At 37.6% G+C, this 27,868-nt stretch overlaps 2 protein-coding genes and 1 long non-coding RNA gene across 6 annotated transcripts in view; all 3 read right to left on the reverse strand.

Moving 5' to 3' along the window:
* Nucleotides 1-7,026, reverse strand: part of KANSL1L (KAT8 regulatory NSL complex subunit 1 like) — a 146,187-nt gene extending 139,161 nt beyond the window's left edge. For all 4 annotated transcript variants that reach the window (XM_078071275.1, XM_078071274.1, XM_036098755.2 and 1 more), the window contains exon 1: nucleotides 6,930-7,026. The gene's annotated coding sequence lies outside the window, so the exon portion shown is untranslated. The remainder of the gene's footprint in view (nucleotides 1-6,929) is intronic.
* Nucleotides 7,027-13,321: 6,295 nt separating this feature from the next.
* Nucleotides 13,322-22,526, reverse strand: LOC118539886 (uncharacterized). The gene is made up of 2 exons (XR_004919375.2): nucleotides 21,146-22,526; nucleotides 13,322-13,498 (listed from the first exon to the last, which is right to left on the reverse strand). It is a non-coding gene; the product is annotated as an uncharacterized LOC118539886 (long non-coding RNA).
* A 4,451-nt stretch (nucleotides 22,527-26,977) lies between these two features.
* Nucleotides 26,978-27,868, reverse strand: part of ACADL (acyl-CoA dehydrogenase long chain) — a 41,829-nt gene continuing 40,938 nt past the window's right edge. Inside the window, exon 11 of the mRNA XM_036098762.2 lies at nucleotides 26,978-27,204. Within this exon, the coding sequence (XP_035954655.1) occupies nucleotides 27,111-27,204 (94 nt within the window). The 3' untranslated portion in view covers nucleotides 26,978-27,110. The remainder of the gene's footprint in view (nucleotides 27,205-27,868) is intronic.

Here is a 27,868-nt window from a genome sequence, read left to right on the forward strand (position 1 = left end):
TGAAGGCAGGGTTTGAATGTTTTCACTCAGTGCTGTATCCTAGAATACTGTTTGGCACATAGCAAGCAGGCCCTTAGTAAATATTTCTTCAATAAATAGCTTCAAAAAATAATAAAATTACATGGGTTTGAATTGTGTGGGTCCACTTACATGTGGATTTTTTTCAAGAAATACAGTACTGTAAATGCACTTTCTTTTATGACTTAATCATTCTTTTCTCTAGCTTATTTTATTTTAAGAATATATAATACACCTAACATACAAAATATGTGTTAATCAGGTATTTGTGTTATAGGTAAGACTTCCAGTCAACAGCAGGCTATTAGTAGCTAAGTTTTGGTGGGGGGGGGGGGCGTCAAACGTTATACGTAGATTTTTGACTGCATGGGGGGTCAGCACACCTAACCCCCACATTGTTCAAGGGTCAACTATATTTTAAAATGCCTAGGAAGGAGGTTCATGAGATACTTTATTATGAAAGGAGTCTTAAGATTAGGAAATATTAGTATAGAACACTGCTGTCCAGTAGAAATATGATATGAGTTACACATTTAATTTTAAATCTGCTACTAGAATATATTTTAAAAAGTAAAAAACATGAAATTTTAATTTATTAAAAATTTCAATCTGTAATTAATATAAAAGTATCTTGATGAGATGTGCTAAGTCTCAAAATCCAGTGTTTTTTACATTTAACAAACTCAATTTGGACTAAACACATTTCAAGAGCTTGATAGTCACATGTGGTTAAGGACTACTGTACTGGACAGTACAAAGTATAAAGTATAGTCCCCCTAAGTAAACAAGAATCAACCATTAACTAAAATATTAGTCCCCAAAGTTCTTAGCCAAACATATTGTTTTGTATTTTTAGGCACCTATAGTATTTCAGAATGTTCAAAAATATGGAAAAGACAAATCCTTAAAAAGCTTTCAAAGAAGCATCAAAGAAGCATCTTGATCTCATGAATATTTAGTTTCTAATTATTCTGGTTTCTAATTATTCAGTTTCTAATCAGGCACATAACTGTGTGGTGCAAAAAGTACTTGGATCTTAGCTAAATCTAAGAAATTTCTTTCAAGCTACTAAAATACTGTACTCTATTCCAGGCACCATTTATTTCATATACACCTAAGATACTCAGGTAAAACAGGTACCTCTTCTAAGAGTTTAATATATAGGACTTCAAAGAACCTGTAATGGGTAAAACTGAGAAAAACTGAACTCCTTTTGGCCACAAACACAGAACTAAAATATTAATCTAACAGGATCTGCAAGCTAAGAAACCAACCATATCAGTACCCTTTCAGATTATCCTAATTATCTGTCAAGAAGCAAATGTTCTTGATAATCCAAAAATCAACTATATTTCCTGAGCATGAATTTCACTTCTACGTTTTTACAACAAAGTTTTCAACTTACATTCCAGTTTTAATTAATTAGTTAATTAAAAAATTCTTTAGCACATCCACAGCCCAGAAATTTTGAGGGTGGCAAAAAACAAAACCAAAAACTAATCTGTTATAAATCTTTTATAGATAATCCACCAAGTAAATAACCCTATAGTGAACAGTCCAGATCTCACTACATATCCTTTTTTCTTAGAAGTCTCACAAAAAAATACCAATCAGAGAGAAAATTGCAGCCAGGCAAAGTTTATGCCTTTAAATTATAAACATTTAAAAACTACAAAGAATTAAAACTTTTTGTCTTTTCTTTTTGTCCATATTAAACTCATTATTATATAAATCAAATTAGTTCAGTAAAAAGTCTACATCATAAATTCTAACTTTTGTTCTACAATCTAATCCAACACATTCATTGTGAATTAAGGAAGAAATCAATTGTTACGTTACCACAAATAAAAAGCTTTGCCCTGATGTCTACAAAATGTTTCCATTAGTGACATAATCTTTTTTTATAAATCATACATATTTATGAATTTAGCATTAAATATAAAATGGTCCTGTAGACATCATGAGATATAATAAATATTATGTCATCCCTCAAAAATTGCATGTACATAGTGAGATAATTATGATGTCAATAATTACTGAGTTGATCCCAACACTTAGATCAGGTCTTTACAATATATATGTCATATATACCAAATAATTTTTGGCATTTCTACTTTTCTAAGAAAAAAATCAAAAGTTTGCTAATCTAGTCTATCTTCAGAAATGAAACTGATAATCTAGATAATTTAGATAAAAACCACCCTTCCTCCTGAAAATGAACATTAAAAATTAAAGGCCAAATCTGATTTTCCACCCCCTAAAGTACTGCTCCAGATTTTAACTATGATTTATATTCTAGCACGTGTATGTATATTTCATATAGTCCATGGAAAATACCCTATTCAAATCCACCCTGAACATTAAATTTACTCTTTTGACTGGAATCTGGATAATCCCAGTTATCTTAAATGTAGTAACACGAACTAGGAATTACATTATCACAAATAAGGCAGATTCATCCTTAAGTTTTAGACAGTAAAAACTACCAATGACATTTTGAGAAAGGGGAAAAGCCTGAAGTAGGGACAAATATTAAATTATTTCCACAGTAACAACTTAAACGTGATTCAGACAGCTGATCCATTAGAATAACAGTCAGAGAAAGAATAGGAAAAAAGACAAATTCTCTTAGCAAAGTATGAAAAGCTCTTTCAAACATTACTAAAATATAAGACTCAAAAATTTTAATTTGTAACTCATAAAGAAAAAATCTAATTAAAACAATAGTAATGAGAAAGAGTTTACACTGGTATTAATTTTACTCCTCAAAAATATAGGAATTAATGGAAGATATAAATACAAAATACAGTGTCATGTTTTCAAGATTTCTTTCTTAAATGTGGGCATTCTCAATATACAGCAGAAAACACTGCAGTAATTGGCATGACCAGGGTACAGTTGGCTCAGTACTTTGTACTCAGTAATGTTTACAGCAAGAACTTCTTCCACTTTGAAAACTATCCCTAAAAAGGAATTCTCTTTGAAGACTAAAGGAATTTAATTAAAGATAAAGCCACTTGGGTGGCCACATAATACATCAAACAGATCATACTTCAAGCAGAATTATTACTACTCAGTTATAAGTGCATGACTCATAGGAATATAAATGAAGAGTTGTTTTTTGTGTGTGTGTACATCTGCTTGGATCCAGAAATTTACATTTAGAAGTGTACTATCATATTTGCTCCAATTTAATTTCAAGTCGTTAAACACTGATTAATGATCTACACATAAAACTTTTTAAAAATTACTTTGAAAAACATGCTTGAGAATTCTTGGTCTTCTAGAACCGAAACCAGACAATAAATACAAAGTTCATTACAAATGTTAACAAAACCTCAATATTATAAATGAATGCCTTTTCTCCCAATTCTGCAATACTTAGAGAACTGTCGCATCCATATAGAAATAAAATGTGCTTCTAAAATCCTAAACATATCATCAAGTATTAAAGACTTTCATTATTGTCTTCAGATTTTCATTATAGACTGTCCACAGGCAAGTACAATATTACCATTTTTATTAACATTTGCTGATTATTTATCCTACATGCAGTAAGGAGCCCAGTTCACTGAAATCTCTCTTAAGACAACATCTAAAAGGAAAAACAAATAGAAATCTTGTGGAAATGATACACCTTCCTTGCCTTTTGAAATTGAACATACAGAAAGTAATGTAAGATTGTACTGATGATTCAGGGTTATCCTTATGTAGAGTATTCCCTTATAGTCCCATAATGCAGTCAGGACTTTTAGGATAGAGGTATAAGATGATATGCTTTAAAGTCAGTAAACTGGTCGCTAATTCCCTACGACCTGTCACTTCTGTTGCAAGCAGCCCCACTCCTTGCAGTTTTTAACTTGTGAAACCCAATTGGTAAACAATCCTAAACACAATTCTAAACCCGAAAGAAACAGCTTTCTGCCTCCTTTACGATCTAAAACTGTACAGACCAATGCAAAAGGACATGAGAGGAAAATAACCAAATAAATGAAAATAAAAATTACAGATGAAATATAAGGTTTATGTGGTAGGTTAAAGGCAGTAAAAAATGTTATAGGCAGTAATACATGGAACAATGTGAATAATGAAATAAAGGAACTTTAGATAGTAGGCTTTAAAAAAAATAACACCAAAAAATAAATAAAAAAAAAAAAAACACAGAAAAGGCTACACATGAAACTAGAATGATCAAAGTGAAATCTGTAAGTGAATTCCATACAAGATAGATAAATGAATAAAGGAAATGAAATAGTTTATCATGATAAATGGCATAAAAAACTGGATAGAACTCTTGGATAATGCAGGAGTTGAACATGAGAAGTCACTGGACCTTTTTAGGAGACAACTGTGAGATCAGTGAGGCCCCTATCTGAAGGGAGAAGTACTCAAAGTAATGAATCAAACAATAACGGTATACTGCCAACAATGTACTGGTAAACTGAGTAAGACAAAAAAAGCAAGACATCATTTCCTGATCTTCCAGAGGTCAAAAAGGTAAATATTAATAAGCCAACTGGCAAGTATTCATTGAGCACCCACTTTGTGATTTGCAACATGTCAAATATGAAATATATTCTCCTTGAAGCAGCTTACAGTAAGAAGATAGATATACCACAGTTATTGTGGAAACAATAACTTAAGGCAAATTAAAGCAAGGTTTTTTGTTTCAATACTAACACTAGATGATGAACAAGGACATAATGTGAGGCTGGCTCATACACGAGATGAGTATAAATTGATACAACATTCTGGAAGGTAGTTTGGTGATGTTCAAGAGCCTTAAACACACACAACCCCAGACTCTGACCTAGTAATCTCTTTTACAAATCTAAGGGGAAAAAAAATTTCAAAGATTTATGTAAAAGGCAATTCTCTGTAGTGTAGTTTGTTAGCAAAACAACAGAAACATTCCAAAGATCTGCCAATAAGAAAAATTTTAAATATAATAGTTACATGATATAATTTTAAGCAGCCAAATATAATTTTTCAAAGACTAATGACATGGGAACATTTATGAGGTGGAATTAAATGAAAATATATCACATGAACCCAGTTATAGGAAAAATTCACAAATACACATATTTAGAAATACAAACTGTATTATTTGCACTCATCTTTATTTTCCAAATTATTTTATAAGATTATTTAATGAAATAAGCAATTGTTATTTGAAAAGGCACATATGATACACACGCAAACGATAAATGTAAAAAATAAGTGTCATAGAATTGGCCTGGATTAAGAAAAAATTCATGTAAAAACTTACTCTAGAAGCGCTAGGGAAGAGAAGTAATGATAATCTTTCTAGATTAAAACTACAAAGAAATGATGGCAACCTGACACTGATCAAGTAGGTGGAAACAGGGAGAATCAAAGATAATAGTTACTACAATAGATTTTGAAGATACTCAAATATATCCTATTTCATGATTCATTCAGTTTATAATCTTCCAGTATGCTGGATTTAAAAAAAAAACTTTTACTATAAAACCATGTCACTTAGCAATTTCTGTATTTTTGCAGTGTTGGTAAAGATTGTAAACTACTTTTACTAACACAAGGTATTTAATTCTCATAACAATCTCTTAAAGCAGGGACAGTATTATGAAACTATTTACAAGACGAAACAAACACTGAGAAAAGAGGGGTTGTGACTTGCCCAAGGAAACGGCCAGTTAAGAATTGGAAACAGTAGAAACCACTCAATGCTAAACTCTTTTTCAAGCAATCTACATTCCAGAACACCAGGTTTTTCTCCAATATTGAATTATTTTTAGACCCACTTTTACCTAGTCAAAAACAGTTTTGTCTGCAGTATTGGTAAATATCTCACTTAGGCTTAGTTGGTAACAAAACTGCCCCATCCTGTATTTTAAAAACATTCCTACAGAACCAAACTCAGCACGAAGTTAAGCCAAATGAGTAAGACGAAAGAAGTTACCGTCTTAAATCTCACCAGCTGACTAAAGTTTGGGGAATCAAAAAGGAATGTGCTTCTCTGTTTAAAAAAAAAAAAAATCGATCTCCAACACCCCCACCCCCAGCGCCGCGCCTCACAGCTGATCCGAGGTAAAGGGTGGAGTGGATCTGCGCGGCAGAGCGGGCAGGGAACCAACCAAAAACTAATCCTCTCACAGTGAAAGACAAGAAGGTCCATCCCAGTGCCTTCCCTCTTGGATGTAAAGCTAACCTCTTCCTTTCTTTAACCACCAGAAAACAGCCTTCTATTTCTTGCTACCAATCACCACATATCCTCAAATTTTCCAGCAACGTCGGTCCCTTCGAAATACGGAGAGACACAAACTTGGAAACACCATTCCTCAATAATTCTCTAGATTCTTCTCCACCCCATCTAATTCTAAAAACCAAATCAACGTTGCCTGAAATAAAGTATAAAATAAAAGTAAACAAGGGTCACATCCAACACAGACGGCTCCGCTTCAGAGCTCCCCAAAAACAGCCGACACCTCAACCGCACCCGACGAGGCGCGGCAGCTAAAACAAGGGGCGGGCCCAGGAGACCACGTGTTCTGCCGTCTGCGCACGCGCCAGCCAAAACAAAAGGGAGGCCCGCCAAGCCCCTCCCCTGCCCCACGTGACCACGTCTAGATCCGCCCCCACCCCTCCCTCCATTCCTTCTCTCCCCTCCCCTCAGCTTCTGCCAAGGCTGTTAGGTTTAGCCGTTTAAATTTGGCTGCGGTCCGACCCCTGCCCTAGAGCGCGATCCTGTGCCGGGACCCGGCGTCCAACAGCCCATAGGATTCGGGGGGCGAAGGGGCTGCCGTTCGGCTGCCTGGCCCGCAAGTCCACCCGGCGGTCTTCTCCGCTCTCCCCTCCCCGCGCTGCCGCCGTCCCCGGCAGAGGAGACCCACCCCCCTCAGCCCGCCGCTGAGACGTCGGCCACTCGCCTGCTGGGGCGCCCTGGCTCCCCTCCGCCGCCGCACCTTCGGTCCGGCCGTGGTGGGGGCTGCTGAGGTGATCTCTAGCTGCCCGCCCGCCTCCCCCCACCCGGGGCGCCGCTGACTCGTCTCCAGAGCGCGCCCCGCTCCCGCCCCGGCCGCCGCCGCGGTTTAACAGTCTGCCCGCTGCCCGGAGCTCCGGACGGCTCGGGGACGGAACCCTGCCGTGGTGGAGGGGCAGTGGGCGGGGCGCAACGCCAGCCAATGGCAGCGGGGGAGGGGAAGCGCCATGCAAATGAGCGCGGGTGGCGGGGAAACCCCGGCAGGGGGCGGGGCCTGCAGCAGGGGCTGCGAGCGTTCTGGAAGTCGCTGGAGCACGACGCCCGAATCCTGGTGCAGAGGCGCGGCGACTCCCTGGGGGTGGGTTCCGGGTCGTTCTCGCTTCCTCCTTACCTCTTCCCTTGCCAGCGGGAAACACGCGCGCGCGCACACGCACACACAGACACACACGCACAACAAAAATACGGGCTTGTGACTTCCCGCCCTTGCTTTGCTATTTCTGTACTACCGTGACAGGAAAAGCAAAGAGGGGAAAGTCAGGCGGCATTACGCCCTACCGCCCGCGCTCGGGCTGCGCCGGCTCCTGGCGTCCAGACCCTCCCGCCTTGCGGCTCCAGGGGCAAGTTTTAACAAAGCTTTGTCACAGTTGCCAAATCTGTACTTCTCCGTGGGTTTGCTTGCATACGTGCTCTGCGCTCAAATCCAGAGTCATAATTCTGTACGACTCCCGAGAGGCTCTGAAATAGGGTGACAAATCTGCTTTGGATCCAGCTGGGTCGTTTTATCGTAAAAATCAGGAGCCGCCCGCTCAAGCATTTTTAAATCCGTACAAAGCTGTTTTGAGTGGCGTTGGAGTTAACTCTGTTCTGCAGTAGCGCAGTCAAATAAATAAACGGGGTTTTGTGTGGAGATAGTTGGCCAGGGACACATAAAAACATTTCTGAGAGTCTTGCACCTGGCTCCACTCACCACTAAACGACACCCGGGCATTTCCCCCGCCACGCACTTTTTTTTTTAATAAACTGAGCACTAAATATAGTTCTTTTGATGTACTACAGGCTTTCTTAAGCATCTAATTTACACATAAAATGATTTAAGGAATAAAGCGCACTAGAATTTTAGATCCAAAAAGACAATTGCCATTATTTCAACCTTACTAATTGAGTAAGATCAGGATGGTGGGGGGAGGCGGGCAGGGGAATCCAAGGAACTGGAGTTATAACAAAGCATTAAGGCCCTGACACAGATTACTTGAATTAGAAAATAACCTCCTTGTTCCCGGTTTTTCTAGTGCATTGGGACATTACTGCAATAACTTTATGACAGGCTGCATTTATAGCAGAGTATACTTTCTGAAGATTGCTCAGAACAATAATTGCACCTTCATATGGAGTAAGGGAAGAGTTTCAGGAAATTGATTTACCTTCATTGGAATAAAATTTGTAAGCGAATGATGTGTTGTGAAAATAGTTAAATCAGCAAATATTTACTGGATATTCACTATATTCAAAAGGTTGTCCTTGTCCCTGGGGACAGAAATGCAAAAATGAGTAAGACATTTAAAAAAATTTGTTTAAGATTAACAGTCTGAGAAGTCAAATCAGTATTGAGATAGTTCAAAGGAAGACTTTTTTATTTGAGCTGGGTATTTTTAAAGACTTTGGGCAGAGAAGAAAGAAGGCATCAATCACGAGATAGTATGTTTGAGTTTGAGTAGAGGTTGTGTTTATGATATTATTGGGCTGGAAAAGTACATGTCAACTAGATTGAGTAAATCTTGAATAACAGGAATTCAGATTTTAACCTGAAGGAATTGTAGTGCCATCAAATTACTCGAGGATACAGTTTTCTTCTGTGAAATAATTATCACTTACTAAAACAAAGTATTCATATACTTACCAAATATTTATCGCACACATGTTTTGTGATGGGTATTGGAGATACAGTCATAAATAAAGTTCCTGCCCTGGTGGAATTTGTAGAGGATGGTACAGGCATTGAGCTTTGTAATTATACAAGTATAATTCAGAAGGCATTTTTACATACATTATCTAATTTGTTCATCAAACAGCCCTAGGAGGGCTCCTGGGTGGCTCAGTCAGTTAAGCATCTGCCTTCTGCTCAGGTCATGATTCCAGGGTCCTGGGATTGAGCCCCACATCAGACTCCCCACAGCAGGGAGCCTGCTTTCCCTCTCCCTCTGTAGCTCCCCCTCCTTGTGCTCTGTCAAATAAATAAATAAAATCTAAAAAAAAAACAAAAAAACACAGCCCTAGGAGATAGGCTGTTTCCAGTTCTCCGGGTTAATTCTTTTATCTTGTAGTCAGTCCTACAGCCCACCAAATTTGTAGACCTTAAATAAATATTTTAATCTATCAAGCCATCATAGAAACATAATTTTCTCATTTCTTTTATATTCAGTTTTTGATACTTCAAAAATAATAGAAACTTGGGGGATAGGAAATGATTAATAATAAAGGTTTGGTTTTAAAAATGTAGAAAAGCCCAAAGAAGAAAAGCACAATCTTTTATAAGTATGAGATGACACTGCAGGGGTACCTGGGTGGCTCAGTCGGTTAAGCGTCTGCCTTCAGCTCAGGTCATGATCCCAGAGTCCTGGGATCGAGCCCCGCATTGGGCTCCCTGCTCAGCGGGGAGTCTGCTTCTCCCTCTCCCTCTGCCTGCCACTCTGCCTACTTGTGCTCTCTCTGTCAAATAAATAAATAAAATCTTAAAAAAAAAAGAGAGATGACACTGCACACTTTTTTTACCCCAAGTTAACCAAATATTATTATTTCTTGACATTGAACATTACCCTAAATATTTTAATATTTGTAACATATGCATGCTGGTTTTTCAGAAACTGTAGAATTCCAAAGCCCCTTAATATGAAATTTACATACTGAACCATTTGTCAAATTGTTTTCCATATTACTTATTCAGCAAAAGCCTGAAAAAATGCACATAGTTAATTTTTTTTGATCAAGGATATATTATTAAAAAGAGGAAACATTAAAGGCATTCTGACTTCTAGGAAAAATATAACACTGGCCAGGAGACTTACAGAACCAGCAAGAACAAGGAGAAGGGAAGGGCACCATTCTTGCTGACATAATTATTACCTGTCTAGAAGTACATAAATGTGTCCAGGTAAGCAGTATTACAGTGATTTCATGAGATAAACTTCTCTCCTCAACACCGGTTTTTATTCAGTCACTCTTTTCATTCAAGAAATGTGTGTGCAGCACTTAATATACAGCTGACATTATGATAAATGCTAGCGATACAGGAAAAAGATCATATTCTACTCTTAAGCAGCTCACAGCCAAGGAGGAGTTAAAGCACATGCTTTTCTATCTCCCTTCCCTGTTCTGTCTTTCTCCGTGATACTTACCATCATCTAACAACACAGATTTTGATTCTTTTTTGTTGTTGTTGTCTTATCTCCATTGGTAGAATGTAAACTCCATGAGGTCAGGAACTTCTGCTGTTTCGCTCACTGTTGTATCCCCAGAACCAAGGACAGGGCCTGGCACATGTACGTTTCCAACATATATTTGTGAGTGCATGCATGCATTGAATTCTCATATTTTGCAAAGTGGCTTTTATATTCATTTTCCAGGTTAGGAAAAAGCAACAACTCAGTGAAGTTAAATAATATACCCAAATTCTCACACTAATAAAGTGTGGCCAATATGGGATTTGAAGACAGACCTGCCCAGCTCCAAATGCAGAGCTCTTTCCCCACTACCTCTCCTAGAATAGAAAACTAGTTTGGAAGCCTGTACCATTTACTCCTCAAATTTCCATGCCCAGGGCAACTGTCCTCCACTTTAATATTCTGGTATATTTAATTCTTTCTTTTTATGGTCGTGTTTGAAAAGTGGGACAGGAGAAGTAGCAAGGCTAAAAAGATGGTAACTCCTATTCAGGATAGATTTAGCTCTAACTAGCTGGTGTCAACAGACAAGCAGACAAAGAACAGGTGCAGGTAGCAAGAGCTATAAGATTCTTAGAACCAGGACAGGATACAAGAGTGGTCAGAACTGGCCCATGCCTGTAGGGGAATAAAAAATGACTCCTAATATGTATAAATATGGATAGCACCTTTTTTCAAAATAGCCCCAAACTAGAGACAACACTAAGATCCATCATACAGTAAAAAGATAAATGGTGGTACATCCATATAATGAAATACTGCTCAGCAATAAAAAAGAAAAAAACTGATACACAGAACAACATAGATAAGTCTCAGTATGATGAGTAAAAGAAGCCAGACTCAAAAGAGTGAATATTATATGACTCCATATAAATAAAGCTCTAGAAAATTTGAGTTTAACATATCATCACAGAAAGCAGTTGCTTAGGCCTGGAGCAGGGGGAATTTACCAGGATAAATATAAGGGGTATTGGAAATACTCTATATCTTGATTATTGTGGAAGTTAAATGGATGAATGTATTTGTCACAAAATATCCTTAAACATACTTAAAACAAGTACATACCAATGTGTGAGAATTATACTTCAATAAAATTGATTTTTAAAACAAGGACTCTGATGAAAGTTGACTCAGGAATTTCAAGGAGCATTTTTTTTTTTTGAACTTGTACTGAAATATACTTTAATGGGATTTAATTTAAATTTAATTTAAAAAACATTCTGGGAAGGGTCCATAAGCTTCACAAAATTGCCAGGAGTCCATGGCAGAAAAAAGATGAAGACTGCCTTTATCTGGCATGTTCCAGACAGAGGCCACTCCACCAGCCGGGTCCTGGACAGAACAAGGCACAGAGTGGTGACTGGGGGACACTGGGAGGGACTGAACCATCTTCATTTGTCCCGGAGTGGACACTGTCCTCACAGCCTAATCTACACTCTCTCCATCTGCTGTGTGGATTCTTAGATGGCGGTCCAAAATATAGGCAGAAAAATTAAAAACCAGTCTGTCTTAGCTAGGATGCAGGTAATCCATATGAAATGTATCCAAAAGCCCAATATAATGATACCTTAAAAATACAAGGGTTGGGATGCCTGGGTGGCTAAGTCGGTTAAACATCTGCCTTCAGCTCAGGTCATGTTCCCAGGGTCCTGGGATTAGGTCCCACGTTGGACTCCTTGCTCAGCAGGGAGCCTGCTACTCTCCCTGCTTGTGCTCTCTCTCTCTCTGACAAATAAATAAATAAAATCTTTTTAAAAAAAATACAAGGGTTAATTATCTCTCTTATATTTTGTTGATTCTGAAACACATTTTATTTTTTCAGAATTGAACATTTCTAAAATCGAAATGACCTCAGTACTGGTCAAGATGCAAGAAGAAATCATTGTATCAGTTTGAATGACAGTGGGCTTTAATAATACAAAAATAATAATGCACCTTAAGAGTTAATGAAGTATGGTTTAAAAAAAAAAAGTTTAAAGGTAGATTGCCCCAAGCTGATATAACAGCTCCACAAGGTCATGAAGCACCCAGGCTGCTTTCTATTATTTTCTTCTGCCATTCTCAGTCCTGACGTCCATTCTCAAAGTAACCTTAGGGTCCCAGATGGCTACTGGAACTCCAGCCACCATATCCACTTCTCAGGCAGCACATAAGAAAAGACACAAGACCTTTAAGTGTCTCTCTTCCTCTCCTGAAGTGCCTCTCCACAGTTCTCCAGTTTGGTCCTATGGATCACTTAGAAAGAAAGGCAAAATTGATGTTGGTTGGGCAATAGCTTCCACCAGTTACCAAAGCAAAATGTCTATAACCAGAGCTGCTAAATGTAGCAAAGCTGGTGGTGATGTGGGGGTGGGGGGTGGGGGGGTGTCAAACAAAAAGCAGCTGGAAGAGATTTTTTGAACTACATTTCCTTTTCAACCTCTGTGGATATGTCTAGGGGTGTTGAAAATGATGAACACATTGATGCAATTAGAAAGAATAATGGTATATAAGTCTGCAAAAGTAGGTTAGGACCAAAATACAGACGTCTTTGAGGCAAGATTAAAGAATATAAAGTTTATTCTGTAGGTAATAGTGGAACCACTGAAGATTATTGCATAAGTAAGTGAAATGACAAAAGTGTTGTTTTCAGAACACTAACCTCCTAGGTCTTTACTAAAGAAGTGTATCCAGAAATACTGGTCAGAAATTACTACACTTGAAAAACTATCCCAACATTCTGATTCATTTCATATGAAATGTGAATATCATGGCATGTCTTGAGATCACTGGTGTTACATTTCTATTGTAATATCAGTTATATTTCCTCAGTTATGTATCATGTGTAAGAACATGTGAAATTTATATTAGCCATAATGAGGTTAGTTTAGGGAGCAATAACAAATAACCCCCAAACCAATGATTTAAGACCAAAAAATAGTTTATTTCTATCTCACACAAAGCCTGTTGCAGGTGTCTTCCATATATTGGATCTGTGTCACTTTGAGATCGCTCCTACAATTGCTGCCACAGGGTAAGACACATACATCCCTTCCATCCATAATCCATTGGCAAAGACTAATCACACAGCTCTATCCAACTGCAAGAGAACCAGGAAATATGAATTTCTCATGTGCCCAGAAAGGAGGTTTGTGCATGGATGTATATTAAAACTCTCTACTACCAAAGTCACATCAAAAAATTTTTAAATGGCACCAGCAAATAAGACTATGTCTCATTTGAGATGTGACACTCTTCAGGCACTGATCCTAACAACCAGGGTCTAGTTTATAGTTGTCATAGTAGGTATTTGTTAGTTCCCTATTTGGTTTCTATTCCACAATTTCCTTTTCTTAACATTTTCCTAATTTTCATGCTGGTACTGAGCCCTCCACCCAGCTTATGTGCTCTGAATGAATCTGCACCTTTCTCCATGTCCCAAGGTGGGCCCAAATTGGCCTAGGCCAATTAATGCATTTCATTTCCCTTAGAACAGTAATTGGTTCAGAGGTGGGCATGTGAGTAAAACTAGCTCCATGAGAGTGAATTTCAGCTCTTATGACCAAAATGCTGGGCAGAAGTGCATTCCTTCACTCTAGACATGAATAAGAAAGTCCCTCCTGTGACCATTAGAGGAGTCAGTTTTAAAATTAGGCCTACATGGGATGCCTGGGTGGCTCAATGGGTTAAGCATCTGCCTTTAGCTCAGGTCATGATCCCACGGTCCTGGGATCAAGTCCTACATCAGGTTCCCTGCTCAGCAGGGAGTCTGCTTCTCCTTCCCCCTCTGCCTGCCACTTCCCCTGCTTGTGCTCTCTCTCTCTCAAATAAACAAAATCTTTAAAAAAGTAAAATTAGGCCTCCATTTATATGTCTTCTTTGGAGAAATGTCTGTTCATGTCTTCTGCCCATTTCTTGACTGGATTATTTGTTTTTTGGGTGTTGAATTTGATAAATTCTTTAGAGATCTTGGTTACCAGCCCTTTATGAGCCAAGATGTCCTTTGACAGATGAATGGATAAAGAAGATGTGGTTTATATCTATATATAATGGCCATCAGAAAGGATGAATACCTACCATTTACATTGACGTGGATGAAACTGGACGATATTATGCTAAGTGAAATAAGTCAATCAGAGAAAGACAGTTATCAAATGGTTTCACTTATATGTGGAATATATGAAATAGTGCAGAGGATCATAAGGGAAGGGAGGGAAAACTGAATGGGGAGAAATCAGAGAGGGAGATAAACCATGAGAGGCTCTTACCTCTGGGAAACAAACTGAGGGTTGCTGAAGGGGAGGTGATTTGGGGGATGGGGCAACTAGGTGATGGGCATTAAGGAGGGCATGTGATATGATCAGCACTGGGTATTATATCCAACTCATAAATTATTGAACACTACATCTGAAAATAATGATGTATTATATGTTGGCTAATTGAATTTAAATTAAAAAAAATAAATAAAACAAAATAAAGAAAGAAAGAAAGAAAAGAAAATTAGACCTACACTATAAATAATTGAACACAGAGATGGAAAGAAACTATTAAAGTGGGTCCTTTTTTTTTTTTAAGATTTTATTTATTTATTTGGCAGAGAAAGAGCAGGAGAGCACAAGCAATGGGAGCAGCAGATGGAGAGGGAGAGGGAGAAGCAGGCCCCCTGTCGAGCAGGGAGCCCGATGCGGGGCTCAATCCCAGGACCCTGGGATCATGACCTGAGCCGAAAGCAGTCGCTTAACCAACTGAGCCATCCAGGCCCCCCTAAATTGGGTCCTTAGTGACAAAACTAAGCTGTTTGGTCAATCAATTTTGAGTCTGTTCTATCTTTGAGCTTTCCAGTTTAATGAGCCCTTCCTTCATTTTTTTTAAAGTCAAATTTGATTTGGGTTTTCTGTTTCTTGCAGCAGAAAATATTCTATCGATATAATTTTCTACGTAAAATGGAACATAACCTCTCTTGGGAAATGTTAAGATAAACTTCTGTGGAGTTTAGATTTAAGTAAAAGATAGAAGAAAAACTGCAATTTTTACTAATCAAAATATACTCAAGATGGATTTTATTAAACAAGGTAAAATAAAAAAAAAACAAATAAATTTGGTAGTACTCTGAAACTAGAAAAACCTCACTAAAATAAACTAGGGATATTTGCAAAAATGGCTGATTTCAGCTCTCAGGCAGAATTTGTACATGAAGGGCATGGGAAATTTTGTGGTGCCATAGAGCAAGGACACTGTCAGAAATAACAGGGTCATGTCAAAATGTTTCAGCATTACATGATGTCTGGTACTTGTTTTAAAATAATCCATGACAGTCCTCACCTCTATGGTCAACTAATCTTTGACAAAGCAGGAAAGAATATCTAATGGAAAAAAAAAAAGTCTCTTGAACAAATGGTCTTGGGAAAATTGGACAGCCACATGGAGAAGAATGAAACTGGACCATTTTCTTATACCATACACAAAAATAAACTCAAAATGGATGAAAGACCTAAATGTGAGATAGGAATCCATCAAAATCCTCAAGGAGAACACAGGCAGCAACCTCTGTGACCTCAGTTGCAGCAACTTCTTGCTAGTCATGTCTCCAAAGGCAAGGGAAGCAAAGGCAAAAATGAACTATTGGGACTTCATCAAGATAAGAAGCTTTTGCACAACAAAGGAAACGGTCTGACAAAACCAAAAGACAACCCACAGAATGGGAGAAGATATTTGCAAATGACATATCAGATAAAGGGCTAGTATCTAAAATCTATAAAGAACTTATCAAACTCAACACCCAAAGAACACATAATCCAATCAAGAAATGGGCAGAAGACATGAACAGGCATTTCTCCAAAGAAGACAGACAAATGACCAACAGACACATGAAAAAAATGCTCCACATCACTCGGCATCAGGGAAACACAAACTAAAACCACAATGAGATACCACCTCACACCCATCAGAATGGCTAAAATTAACAAGTCAGGAAACAACAAATGTTGGTGAGGATGCAAAGAAAGGGGATCGCTCTTACATTGTTGGTGGGTATGCAAGGTGGTGCAGCCACTCTGGAAAACAGTAGGGAGATTCCTCAAAAAGTTAAAAATAGAACTCCCTATGACCCAGCAATTGCACTATTGGGTATTTAACACAAAGATAAAAAAAGCCAAACTATGGAAAGAGCCCAGATGTCCATCAACAGATACATGGATAAAGAAGATGTGGTATATATATACATACAATGGAGTATTACTCAACCATCAAAAAAATGAAATCTTGCTATTTGCAACAACGTGGATGGAACTAGGGTATTACGCTAAGTGAAGTAAGTTGATCAGAGAAAGACAATTACCATATGATTTCACGCATGTGTAGAATTTAAAAAACAAAACAGAGGAGCATAGAGGAAGGGAGGGAAAAATAAAACAAGATGAAATCAGAGAGGGAGACAAACCATAAGAGACTCTTAACCATAGGAAACAAACTGAGGGATGCTGGAGGGGAAGGGGGCGGGGGAATAGGGTAACTGGATGATGGGCATTAAGGACGGCACATAATGTAATGAGCACTGGGTGTTATATACAACTGATGAATCACTGACCTCTACCTCTGAAACTAATAATACAGTATATGTTAATTAATTGAATTTAAATAAAATTAAATTTAATTAAAAAAATAATAATAAAATAAAATAATCCATGACATGGGATGCCTGGGAAGCTCATAGCTCAGTTAGTTGGGCGACCAGCTCTTGATTTTCCTCAGGTCATGATCTCAGTTTCTTGGGATCGAGCCCTGTGATAGGCTCCGTGCTCAGCGGGGAGTCTGCTCAAGGAGTCTCTCTCTCTCTCCCTCTGCCCCTCCCACCGCTCACGTGCACTCTCTCTATATAAAATAAATAAATCTCTAAAAAAAAAATCTTAAAATAATCTATGACAGTTGGGGGTATATAGTGCTACAGATGACTAAAGATTAGTCATGAGTTGATAATTGTCAAAACTGGGGGATGTATATATGGTGGTTCATTACACTATTCTCTGTAGTTTTGTATATGTTTGACATTTTTTATAATAAAAAAGAAAAAAAATTTGAAACAACTTGCAGCAAATCTTACTGGCCTAAGATGAAACAATTCACACATCAAAAAGAATAATGACTGCAATTAACTAAAATACATCAACATTTCCAAAATCTTAATGATACTAAAAAGACATTACCATTGGAGGTTCTTAGGATACCCACTCATTACTCTAAAAACTGATAAATGGAAAACAAAAATCAAGAATTTACTTTGCCTTTTATTTCCAAATTCTATTTCAGGATGTGGCAGCCATCCTGAAATGGAAGGGAGGTACAACTCATCTCCCTCCAAGAAAGAACTTGCCTCTTTGTTGTAGGGAACAGTTAACTGAGCCTCTAGCTGTAGTAGCTGTAGGATCCGTATTAGCTTTTGAGCTGAGGCCATCCTCTTCCCAGGCAGTCCTTGGACAATGACTGATGAGGGCATAAGAAACAGGGGCTGACCATTTAAGACAAATGTGGGACTCTTCTAATGGGCAGTCTTTACTCCAGAGTTCCTCACTGGACTCTGCAAGACTTTGTCAGATCTGCTTTATGGTCTAAGACCTTGCCCAGTGACTTCCCCTTGTCCAATGACTTCCTTCCATTTTCATCTTTCACAGATGTTACCTCTCAAAAAAACCTCTTGCACTTCTCTGTCTCCACTTCTGATTACTAGAGGATCCAATGCACACAGAGACTAACCAAAAAGTTGATGAAAAGTTCTTCTCTATGAAAGTTAATCAATGCAAAAGGAGTTAAAAATTACAAAATCATCCTTTACAACTCCAAATGAAATCATAGATTTTATAAATAATTATCAGTGGATATTAAAACCATTAGCTAAAATGTTGACAGGGAATTTTATGGAAGTATCAGACTAGTACTATCTGAATCCACTGATCAATCTCAGTATCTCTAAAAGTGAGACAACTAGATATTAAATGCCTCCTTGTGCAATGCAATGGAATATTCACAGCACCATTTATTAAGTTTTCTAGGCAAAAATATTGAGCCTGAATCTAATCAAACCTTTTGCTCTATCAGTTTATAGGAAACATAGGGAATAAAGGAACAAATTAAAATCACCATGAAAGATCAATCAGGCAAATCAATAATGGATATTCTACAAAAGAAATGACTAAGTTTTTTCTAACAAATCAATAGCATGGAGGAAAAAGAAATAATCCCCAACTCATTTCTCAAGGTTAGCATTACCATAATAAAACCAGGCAAAGACAGTTCAAGAAAAGAAAATTAGAGTTAAATTTTCATAATTTTCATAAATTCCTTATGAAGATAGAGGCAAAAATTCCCAGTAAATTATATCAAATAGAACCAAGCAATGTGTAAAAATCATAACATACAATGACCATATGGGGTTTATCCCAGAAATATGAGGTTGGTTCAATACTCAAAATACAATCAATGTAATCCATAATATTAATAATCCAAAGAAGAAAAACCATATGATCATATCGATTCATGTAGAAAAGCATTTGACAGAAGTCAACATCCTTTAATGGTAAAAACTCTCATCACATTAGGAATACAGTAGAACCACTTAAACCTGATCAAGTGCATCTATTAAAAATCTACTTAAAACCTGTATTTAATGTGAAAGCTTGAATGCTTTCCCCCTAAGGTCAGAAATAAACAAGAAGGTCCATTTTCACAATTCCTATGCAATATTGTAGTGGAAGTCCTAGTAAGTACAATAAGAAAAAAAGAAAGGTAGGAATGAAGGGCGGGAGGGAGGAAGAAAGAAAAGAAGGCAGAGAAAAGAAAGGAAGGAAGGAAGGAAGGAAGGAAGGAAGGAAGGAAGGAAGGAAGGAAGGAAGGATGGAAAGAAGGAAGGAAAGAAGGAAGGAAGGAAGGAAGGCAGGCAGGCATATAGACAGACATACAGGTTAAAAAGTAAATAAAACTGTCCCTATTCATGGATGACATTATTGTCTATGTAGAAAATCCCAAGGAATCTACAAAAAAACCCAAAAAACAAACAAAAAAAAACGAAAAAAAAAAACCACCCCTAGAATTTATAGATGACTTTTAGCAGATCATAGGATGCAAGGTCAACAAACAACAATCAATTATATTGGCAACAGAAAACTGTAAGCCAGGGTGCCTGGGTGGCTTAGTCGTTTATGCTACCAACTCTTGGTTTCAGCTCAGGTCATGATTTCAAGGTCATGAGATGGAGCCTCGTGTCAGGCTCCATGCCTAGCTGAATATTCTCCCTCTCCCTCTGCTCCTCTGCTCCCTCCCTCTTTAAAACAAAAACAAGAAAAACTGCAAGCCAGAATTAAACATCAATACAATTTACAGTAGCTGCCCCCCGCAAAAAAAAGAAAGAAAAAGAAATTGTAAATATAATGAACACATATAGGATCTCTATGTTGAAAACTACAAAATGCTGAAGTAATAAATCAGAGAAGATCTAAATAAATTGAGTCATTCCCATTCATGATTTGGAAGATTCAACATAGTAAAAATGGCAAATCCCTCTGAAGTGATTAACAGATTTACTGTAATTCCAATCAAAACCCTAGCAGGATGTTTTATAGATATAAAGTTGATTCAAAAATTTGTATGGAAAGGGAAAAGGATTAGAATAGCCAAAACAATTTTGAAAAAGAAGAATAAAATTAGAGGAATCCCATTATCTGATTTTTTAAAATTTTATTTTATTGTGTTATGTTAATCACCATACATCACATCATTAGTTTTTGATGTAGTGTTCCATGATTCATTGTTTGCATATAACACCCAGTGCTCCATTCAATATGTGCCCTCTTTAATACCCATCACCTAAGGCTTTCCATAAAGCCACTCTAAGGCAAAGAAGGAGATATATAGATCAATTAAGCAGAACAGAGTCCAGAAACAAACCCACACAAATATGGTTTAATTGATTTTTGACAAAAGTACAAAGATAAGTCAATGAAAATAAAGATATTCTTTTCAACAAGTGGTACTGGCAGAATTAGACATCTACAAGCAAAAAAATGCACCTTGACATAAATCTCATACCTTAGAAAAATTACTAAATGGAACATAGATCTAAATGAACAATACATTGTTCACACACCCAGCGTGGAGCCCAATGCAGGGCTAGAACTCGTGACCTGGAGATCAAGACCTGAGCTGAGATCAAGAGTTGGACCCTTAACCGGCTGAGCCACCCAGATACCCCTAAATAAAAAACGTGAAGTACAAAATTCTTAGAAGAAAACAGGAAAAAAACCCTTATGACTTGAGTTTGAGCAAAGAGTCCTTAGATATGATACCAAATTCATGATCCATAGAAGAAAAAATATATCAGTTTGAATTCATCAAAATTAAAAACTTTAGCTCTATGAAACCCGTTTCAGAACTAGCTACAGATAGGGAGTAAATATTTACACATCACGTATCTGACAAAGGACTTGTGTCTATTGGGGAACTGCCAGAGCCTGACCACCTTGCATATTGCCACACAGACCGCATAGGCAAGGCTTGAGCAGCGGCTGCATCTTGATAGAATGCCTTGTGATCCTCCTGGAACATGAGAGCATGGGAGACGTGAGAGGGGCGGCTACAAGGCCATTTCTCACTGGCCTCCCTATCTACCCAGGAGGCTGTCATGAGGCAGTGCTCATAGTTTCAGGGTTCTTATGGGGTCTGAGGCTTTTCTGCCTCACAAGCATTAAGGCTCACGTACAGCTGTAAAAGTGATGAGCAGCACCATGGAATGGAATCCTCAGCAAGAGTGTCCCATCATTCCTGCTACAGTCTTCTGGCCTCTTTTGTTTCAGTGCCATCCCACACGAAGGCCACAGAGAGCTGGCACCTTTAAGCTACTCATCTTTTCACTCTATGTAAACAGTAAACTGAGTCAAAATTTGTTTCTATGTAAACAGTAAACTGAGTCAAAAATTGTTTCTTTACAATGAGGTTGGTTCAATACTCAAAATACAATCAATGTAATCCATAATATTAATAATCCAAAGAAGAAAAACCATATGATCATATCGATTCATGTAGAAAAGCATTTGACAGAATTTAACATCCTTTAATCGTAAAAACTCTCATCAAATTCTGAATCTGTCAGCATGGTTTTGCCTTGTGCTTGACAGTATCAGAATATCTAAAGAACTCTTAAAGCTTGACATTAAGAACAAGCAACCCAACTAAAAAATGGGCAAAAGATCTGATTAGAAAATTCACCAAAGAAGATATGTGGAAAGAAAATAAGCACATGAAAAGCTGTTCAATATCATTAGGCATTGGGGAAATGCAAATTAAAACCACAATGCAATACATACTATTAGATTACTACATTATTACTACATACATATTAGAATGACGAAAATAAAAAATACAGTGCTAGAGAAGATGCAGAGCAATTGGAACTCTTACGTTGCTGGTGGAAAGCCAAATGGTTCTGGTATTCTGGAAAAGCAGCTTGGCATTTCCTAGAAAGTTCAACATTTACCTTTATGACCTAACAATTCTCTCCAACTCATTTCCTGGGTATTTAATCTCAGCAACCAAAATGTCCTTACGCAGGTGAATGAATGAACAAACTGCAGTATATCCATACAGTGACATACTATTTAGCACTAAAACAAGGAACACCCTATTCACACAACATGAATAAATCTTAAATTCATTTTACTAAGAGAATGAAGCCATTCTCGAGGAGTTACATACTCCTCCATTTAAATGACAGTCTCGAAACGACAAAACTAGAGTAACAGAACAGATTGGGGTTAGAGGTACAGAGAGAGTGTGACTATAAAGGGCACAAGGTATTTTTGGGGGGTAATGGAACTGTTCTGTATCCTGATTGTGGTGGGGGTTGGATGAATCTATTTACATGCTAAATTCAGAGAACCAAACAAGGCAATTTTACTGTATGTATGTATATCAAAAACAGGCAAGTTTGCTGTATGTTAATTAAAAAAATAAAATTTAAAAAGAAAGAAAAGAGAGAAGGGAGAACAGTTATAAAATAAGAGATTTAAGAGACAAAAAAATGCAATTTGTGGACCTTATTTGGATCCTGATTTGAACAAACCAACTACAAGAGGCACTTTTTTTTTTTTAAGATTTTATTTATTTATTTGACAGAGAGAGACACAGCGAGAGAAGGAACACAAGCGGGGGGAGTGGGAGAGGGAGAAGCAGGCTCCCCACTGAGCAGGGAGCCTGATGTGGGGCTCCATCCCAGGATCCTGGGATCATGACCTGAGCCAAAGGCAGACACATCCAACGACTGAGCCACCCACACGCCCCTACAAGAGGCATTCTTGATACAACCAAGAAAACTTTAATGTTGATTTGGAAGTGTAAGTTAAATTTATTTTTAAAATATGATGATGGCCTTGTGGTTATGTAAAAAAAATCTTCATCAATTAGATATGTATTCTGAGATATACATGTATGAGTGAAATAGGATTAAGTCTGGGATTTGCTTTAAAATAATTGAGAAAAACAAGTGGAGGAGATACACTGGCAAACGTGGAAGCTAGTGGTTCATTATATGATCTTTACTATTTTTGAGAATGTTTGAAGTTTTCTGTAATTTTTCTTAAAAACGGGAAATGAGATTTCAAAAACAGAGTAGAACTTCCTTTCCACATTTATTATAAAGCAATAGACATGATAGGCCTACTGTTGGTTTCCATCTCAATGTCAAATCTTTCCAATGACTCCGAATAAATAAATGATGCGTGTGCCAAAAATAATACTGACCTATGGGGGGCGCCTGGGTGGCTCAGTTGTTGACCGTCTGCCTTCCGCTCGGGTCATGGTCCCAGGGTCCTGGGATCGAGCCCCACATCGGGCTTCTCGCTCAGTGGGAGGCCTGCTTCTCCCTCTCCCACTCCCCCTGCTTGTGTTCCCTGTCTCACTGTGCCTCTCTCTGTCAAATAAATAAATGATCTTTAAAAAAAAAAATACTGACCTATGGAAAAAAACAGTCTCCTAGAAATCTTACACCTTGAGCAATAAACTCCTAAAATTACTAGATTAGTAAAGATTTGCAGTTAGATTTTAAAATAGCATATCAAAACAGCTTCTTTTATATATTACCATTTTCAATGACACCATCAAAGAAATAAAGGGTGAAAATTTTACAGCAATAATTATGATTCTAAAAACCTCAGCTAAAAAACAAAATTACTCAGGCTTTTTGATTCTCATTAATTATTTACACAGTATGGCTCTCTTGCTGTGTTGGTCCAGTCTGTTCTTTTGAGAATTATTATTATTTATCGTTTCTTGAGCACTTAGCACAGCGTGATATACATGATGAGAAATTCCCTCCCTAGGGGATAACAATCAAAACCACACAAGCAAAACACAAAGATTAGCTATTTAAGAAATGAAAACTAAATCAAAGGTTAAGAAACACATTCTGAACTCCCCTTTTTCTTGCTTTCAGCTTTAAGCCCATTATATAACACATGCCTCTTTTAGGGGCCCAAAAGAAGAGTGAAGTTGCCAAGACAAAAAACAAAACAAAAAAACAACAACAAAAAAACTGGTTTAGGAGATAGAAAAATCCTAGACATTATTCCAAGAAGACATCCTATCTTAGAAATCCTTTCACTCTCTGAGATATATAAATTACCAAAACCTATTCCTAGCTCTAGTGGACTGTAATAGCTTTGTGTGTGTATGATTTAGGTCTTCCCAGCAGACTTTTCTGTTCCCTTTCTTTTTTTTTTTTTTTAAAGATTTCATTTATTTGACAGAGAGAGACACAGCGAGAGAGGGAGCACAAACAGGGAGAGTGGGAGAGGGAGAAGCAGGCTTCCCGCAGAGCAGGGAGCCCGATGCGGGGCTCGATCCCAGGACCCTGGGATCATGACCTGAGCCGAAGGCAGACGCTTAACGACTGAGCCACCCAGGCGCCCCTGTTCCCTTTCTTTTGATAATACCACTCTTGCTTCAGGAACTGCCTCTCCCAGTCTGTGTATTCCTGATGAGACTGTCAATCATAATGCACCTTTCCCCTACCTTATAATGACATTGTGCTGAAGGCTGTAGGCCCAGAGAAGCCCAAGGTCATTTTTACAGAGTGTGCAATGAAATTTCCCTACAGGGTCCATTAGACCCATTTGCAAAAAAAAAAATAAAGTAATTGGTTATAGTTTAAGTGCTGGCAGTCCTAAGCCCTGGAATCAAGCCTCTGGGACCCTAGTTCTTATAGTTGTTTTAGATTGTTGAACTACTCCACAATCCTTTTATATTTATTTACTTTGGGCGGGGGAGGGGCAGAGAGAGACTCTTAAGCAGTCTCCACGCCCAGCATGGATGAGGGGCTCTGTCTCATGACCCTGAGATCATGACCTGAGCCAAAATCAAGAGTTGGGCACTTAACTAAGCCACCCAACTGCCTCTCCACAGTCCTTTTAACCTAGCACACTCAAGTTTGTGTTCACAATAGTACGAATTAGGTTTCTTTTGTCATTTGCACCTGAAAGAATCCTGAGATATTAAAAGAACTTGCCCAAGATCCAACAGCTCCTAAAAGGTAGAGTATTTATTCAAATTCAGGTCTGTCCGTCTCCACATAGTAGGCTTTTCCTACTATGCCAATGTACTTTTTATGTGTATGTTCCTAAAATCTAGTTTCTGTAAGATTGAGAAAGGAAGGAAAAGGGGCTGAGAGGCAGGGGGTCAGTCTGTCTAATCCTATATTGGTTTCCGGTAATAGGGGGAGGGGAAAACTACAAATAGCGTAATCTAATAAAAATTTATTTTAACCCATTTTGCACAGTATTTAATACCTATGAACAAGAGCTCCAGGGGGCAATCATACAAACTTCTACCCAAGAGGTGTGGAATTCTAGGAAAGAATGGTATCAAAGTATTTTCTCTTTCCTCTGCTCTACCCAGTTGTAATGGTTGCATTAAAAAACAATACCAACAACACCAAATCAAGAAGTTTTCGAAGTTTATCAAGAATACCTCTATTTGTTTCCATTAAAAGTGTCTTTATTCACTGTTTCACAGGATTTTGCAAAAAAAAGAAAAAGGTACTGAAATGATTCTATCAGATTACAAATTAAATTAATGGCTTCTTTTTTTTTTTTTTTGCCCAACCAACTGAGCCACCCAGGCACCCAATGGCTTCTTTTTTGATAATAATTACTTTTAAGTGTCAAATCAAATGCTTCCTCACTTTCCTATCTTATTTATTTACTTTTAATTAATTAATTTTTTAAAAGATTATATTTATTTGACAGAGAGATACACAGCGAGAGAGGGAACACAAGCAGTGGGGAATGGGAGAGGGAGAAGCAGGCTTCCTGAGGAGCAGGGAGCCCAATGCGGGGCTTGATCCCAGGACCCCAGGATCATGACGCTTAACGAATGAGCTACCCAGGCGCCCCATTTATTTAGTTTTTAAAAAGATTTTATTTTTAAGTAATCTCCACACCCAACATGGGGCTTACACTCACAACCCCATAATCAAGGGCTGCATGCTCTACTGACTGAGCCAGCTGGCCAGGTGCCCCCTCACTTTTCTATTTTAAATGATTTCTGTTATTATTACACTTATCATGATTTGAAATTTTCTTGTTTATTTATTTACTTCTTTATTTGTTGCAACTTATTTGCTTATTCACATCTTAGCAGGGATCTTGCCAGTTTCATTTGCCATCATATTTTTAAGTTTGGCTTATAGAAGACACAAAGTATTTGTTAGGTTTTTTTTTTTTTTTAAAGATTTTATTTATTTGACAGAGAGAGATACAGTGAGAGAGGGAACACAAGCAGGGGGAGTGGGAGAGGGAGAAGCAGGCTTCCCGTGGAGCAGGGAGCCCGATGTGGGGCTCGATCCCAGGACCCTGGGATCATGACCCGAGCTGAAGGCAGATGCTTAAGGACTGAGCCACCCAGGCACCCCTATTTGTTAGTTTTTTAGTACACCACTCCAAAATAAAAGTCACTGTTTTGATATCTATAAGGTATACCAATATATTGAAACTCAAGGATGATAAATTATTCTGTGTTCTCCTATAAATGAAACTGGAATGAAATCTGTTGAAAGCCCAGGTGTTAGTAGATGAGAGAAGCGACCACATTCTCCAGTTGGGTGGGGTTGGGCAAATGCTCAGCTTGAGTTTAGTGATTCCAGGAATCCAGTGGTTCCTGCTTCCACTAAAGCAGCTCTTCATTCATCAGCATTTCAGAGACTCTGCATAAGCTTTTGTTTGACGAAATGATTCCAGGGCCTAAAAACAGAGGTTTAGGAGAGGGTGGTAGAAATCATTTACATTGTATATTCTTCCCTTTCAAAGTCAATGTGCTGTAACTATTATTAATGTTACTATAAATAGTAATAGTAACAAAACTATTGCTGCCTCAATTTGAAAGCAATTATGCTTTTTTCGAATTTTAGAGAGAATCAAACACCAAGGTTTCTAGAATCAGAAAATTTTTGCCTTTTAGCTATGTAAAAAATTAAAAGTTAAACCTTGTACTGGAGAATTTTAGAATCTTTGAATTCAAAGTTTCTCCTACCACTGTAATAATCTCATATTTGATTTCTCTTTAATAGAGCATATAAAAACATGTTTAGCGTTTCCTCCCTTGCCAGGTTGCATTTTATCGTGAGTAGATTTAAAACCAGATTAGTTGTAACAGGATTCCAGGATGTGGGCAGATGTCTATTTGTCATGGACGATATCTCTTGCAATCAGCTCCTTCATTATTTCGTTGGTACCACCATAGATTGGCTGAACTCGGGCATCCACATAAGCTCTAAATAAATCAGAAGATGACTGAATGAGTAAATAAAAGATATTGGAAATTACAAATTTTGACTTACCAGGTAACTATTAGTTACTTTATTTATTTAATGAAATCCGAACAATAAAAGTTCTTTATAAATTCCTTTTTTTCCACTATGGCATTCATCCTAGATTTGTATAATTATAAAATTCTATTAAGATACTGATCATCTTTATAGCTTTGTTTTAGTTTGCTTGATGAGACTGCAATTTCAAAATAACATTTATTAGTATGTTTCATTGATTTAATTTTGTAAAATTTAGCACATACAGCATTCTAAAAAAGGCTGTTTCAGGTTTAGAATGGACAGAATGTCTTAACTTCTTGTTATCTTCAATGTTCCCTTAAAAAAAAGTTGAAATCTACTGGTTTAATAGGAAACAAAAGAGAAAAGAAAGTACCTATTTTCTAACATCCCTTTAGATTCCCACTACCAATGCTGCCATCAGGAGTATAAATTGATACTTTAGAAAATATTACTTCCCACAAAGTTAACAAGTAACTTATTTTTTGAAAATGGTTAATAGTCACTCCAGTAATGTATGACATTAAAATACTGAGTGCCTAAGTGTACTGCCACAAAAAAAGAAAAAATGTTACGAGGAATTCACTTTTGGTAGCAATGATAGCAACC

The sequence above is a fragment of the Halichoerus grypus genome, chromosome 4 (genome assembly GCF_964656455.1).
Source record: "Halichoerus grypus chromosome 4, mHalGry1.hap1.1, whole genome shotgun sequence".
Lineage (NCBI taxonomy): Eukaryota > Metazoa > Chordata > Mammalia > Carnivora > Phocidae > Halichoerus > Halichoerus grypus.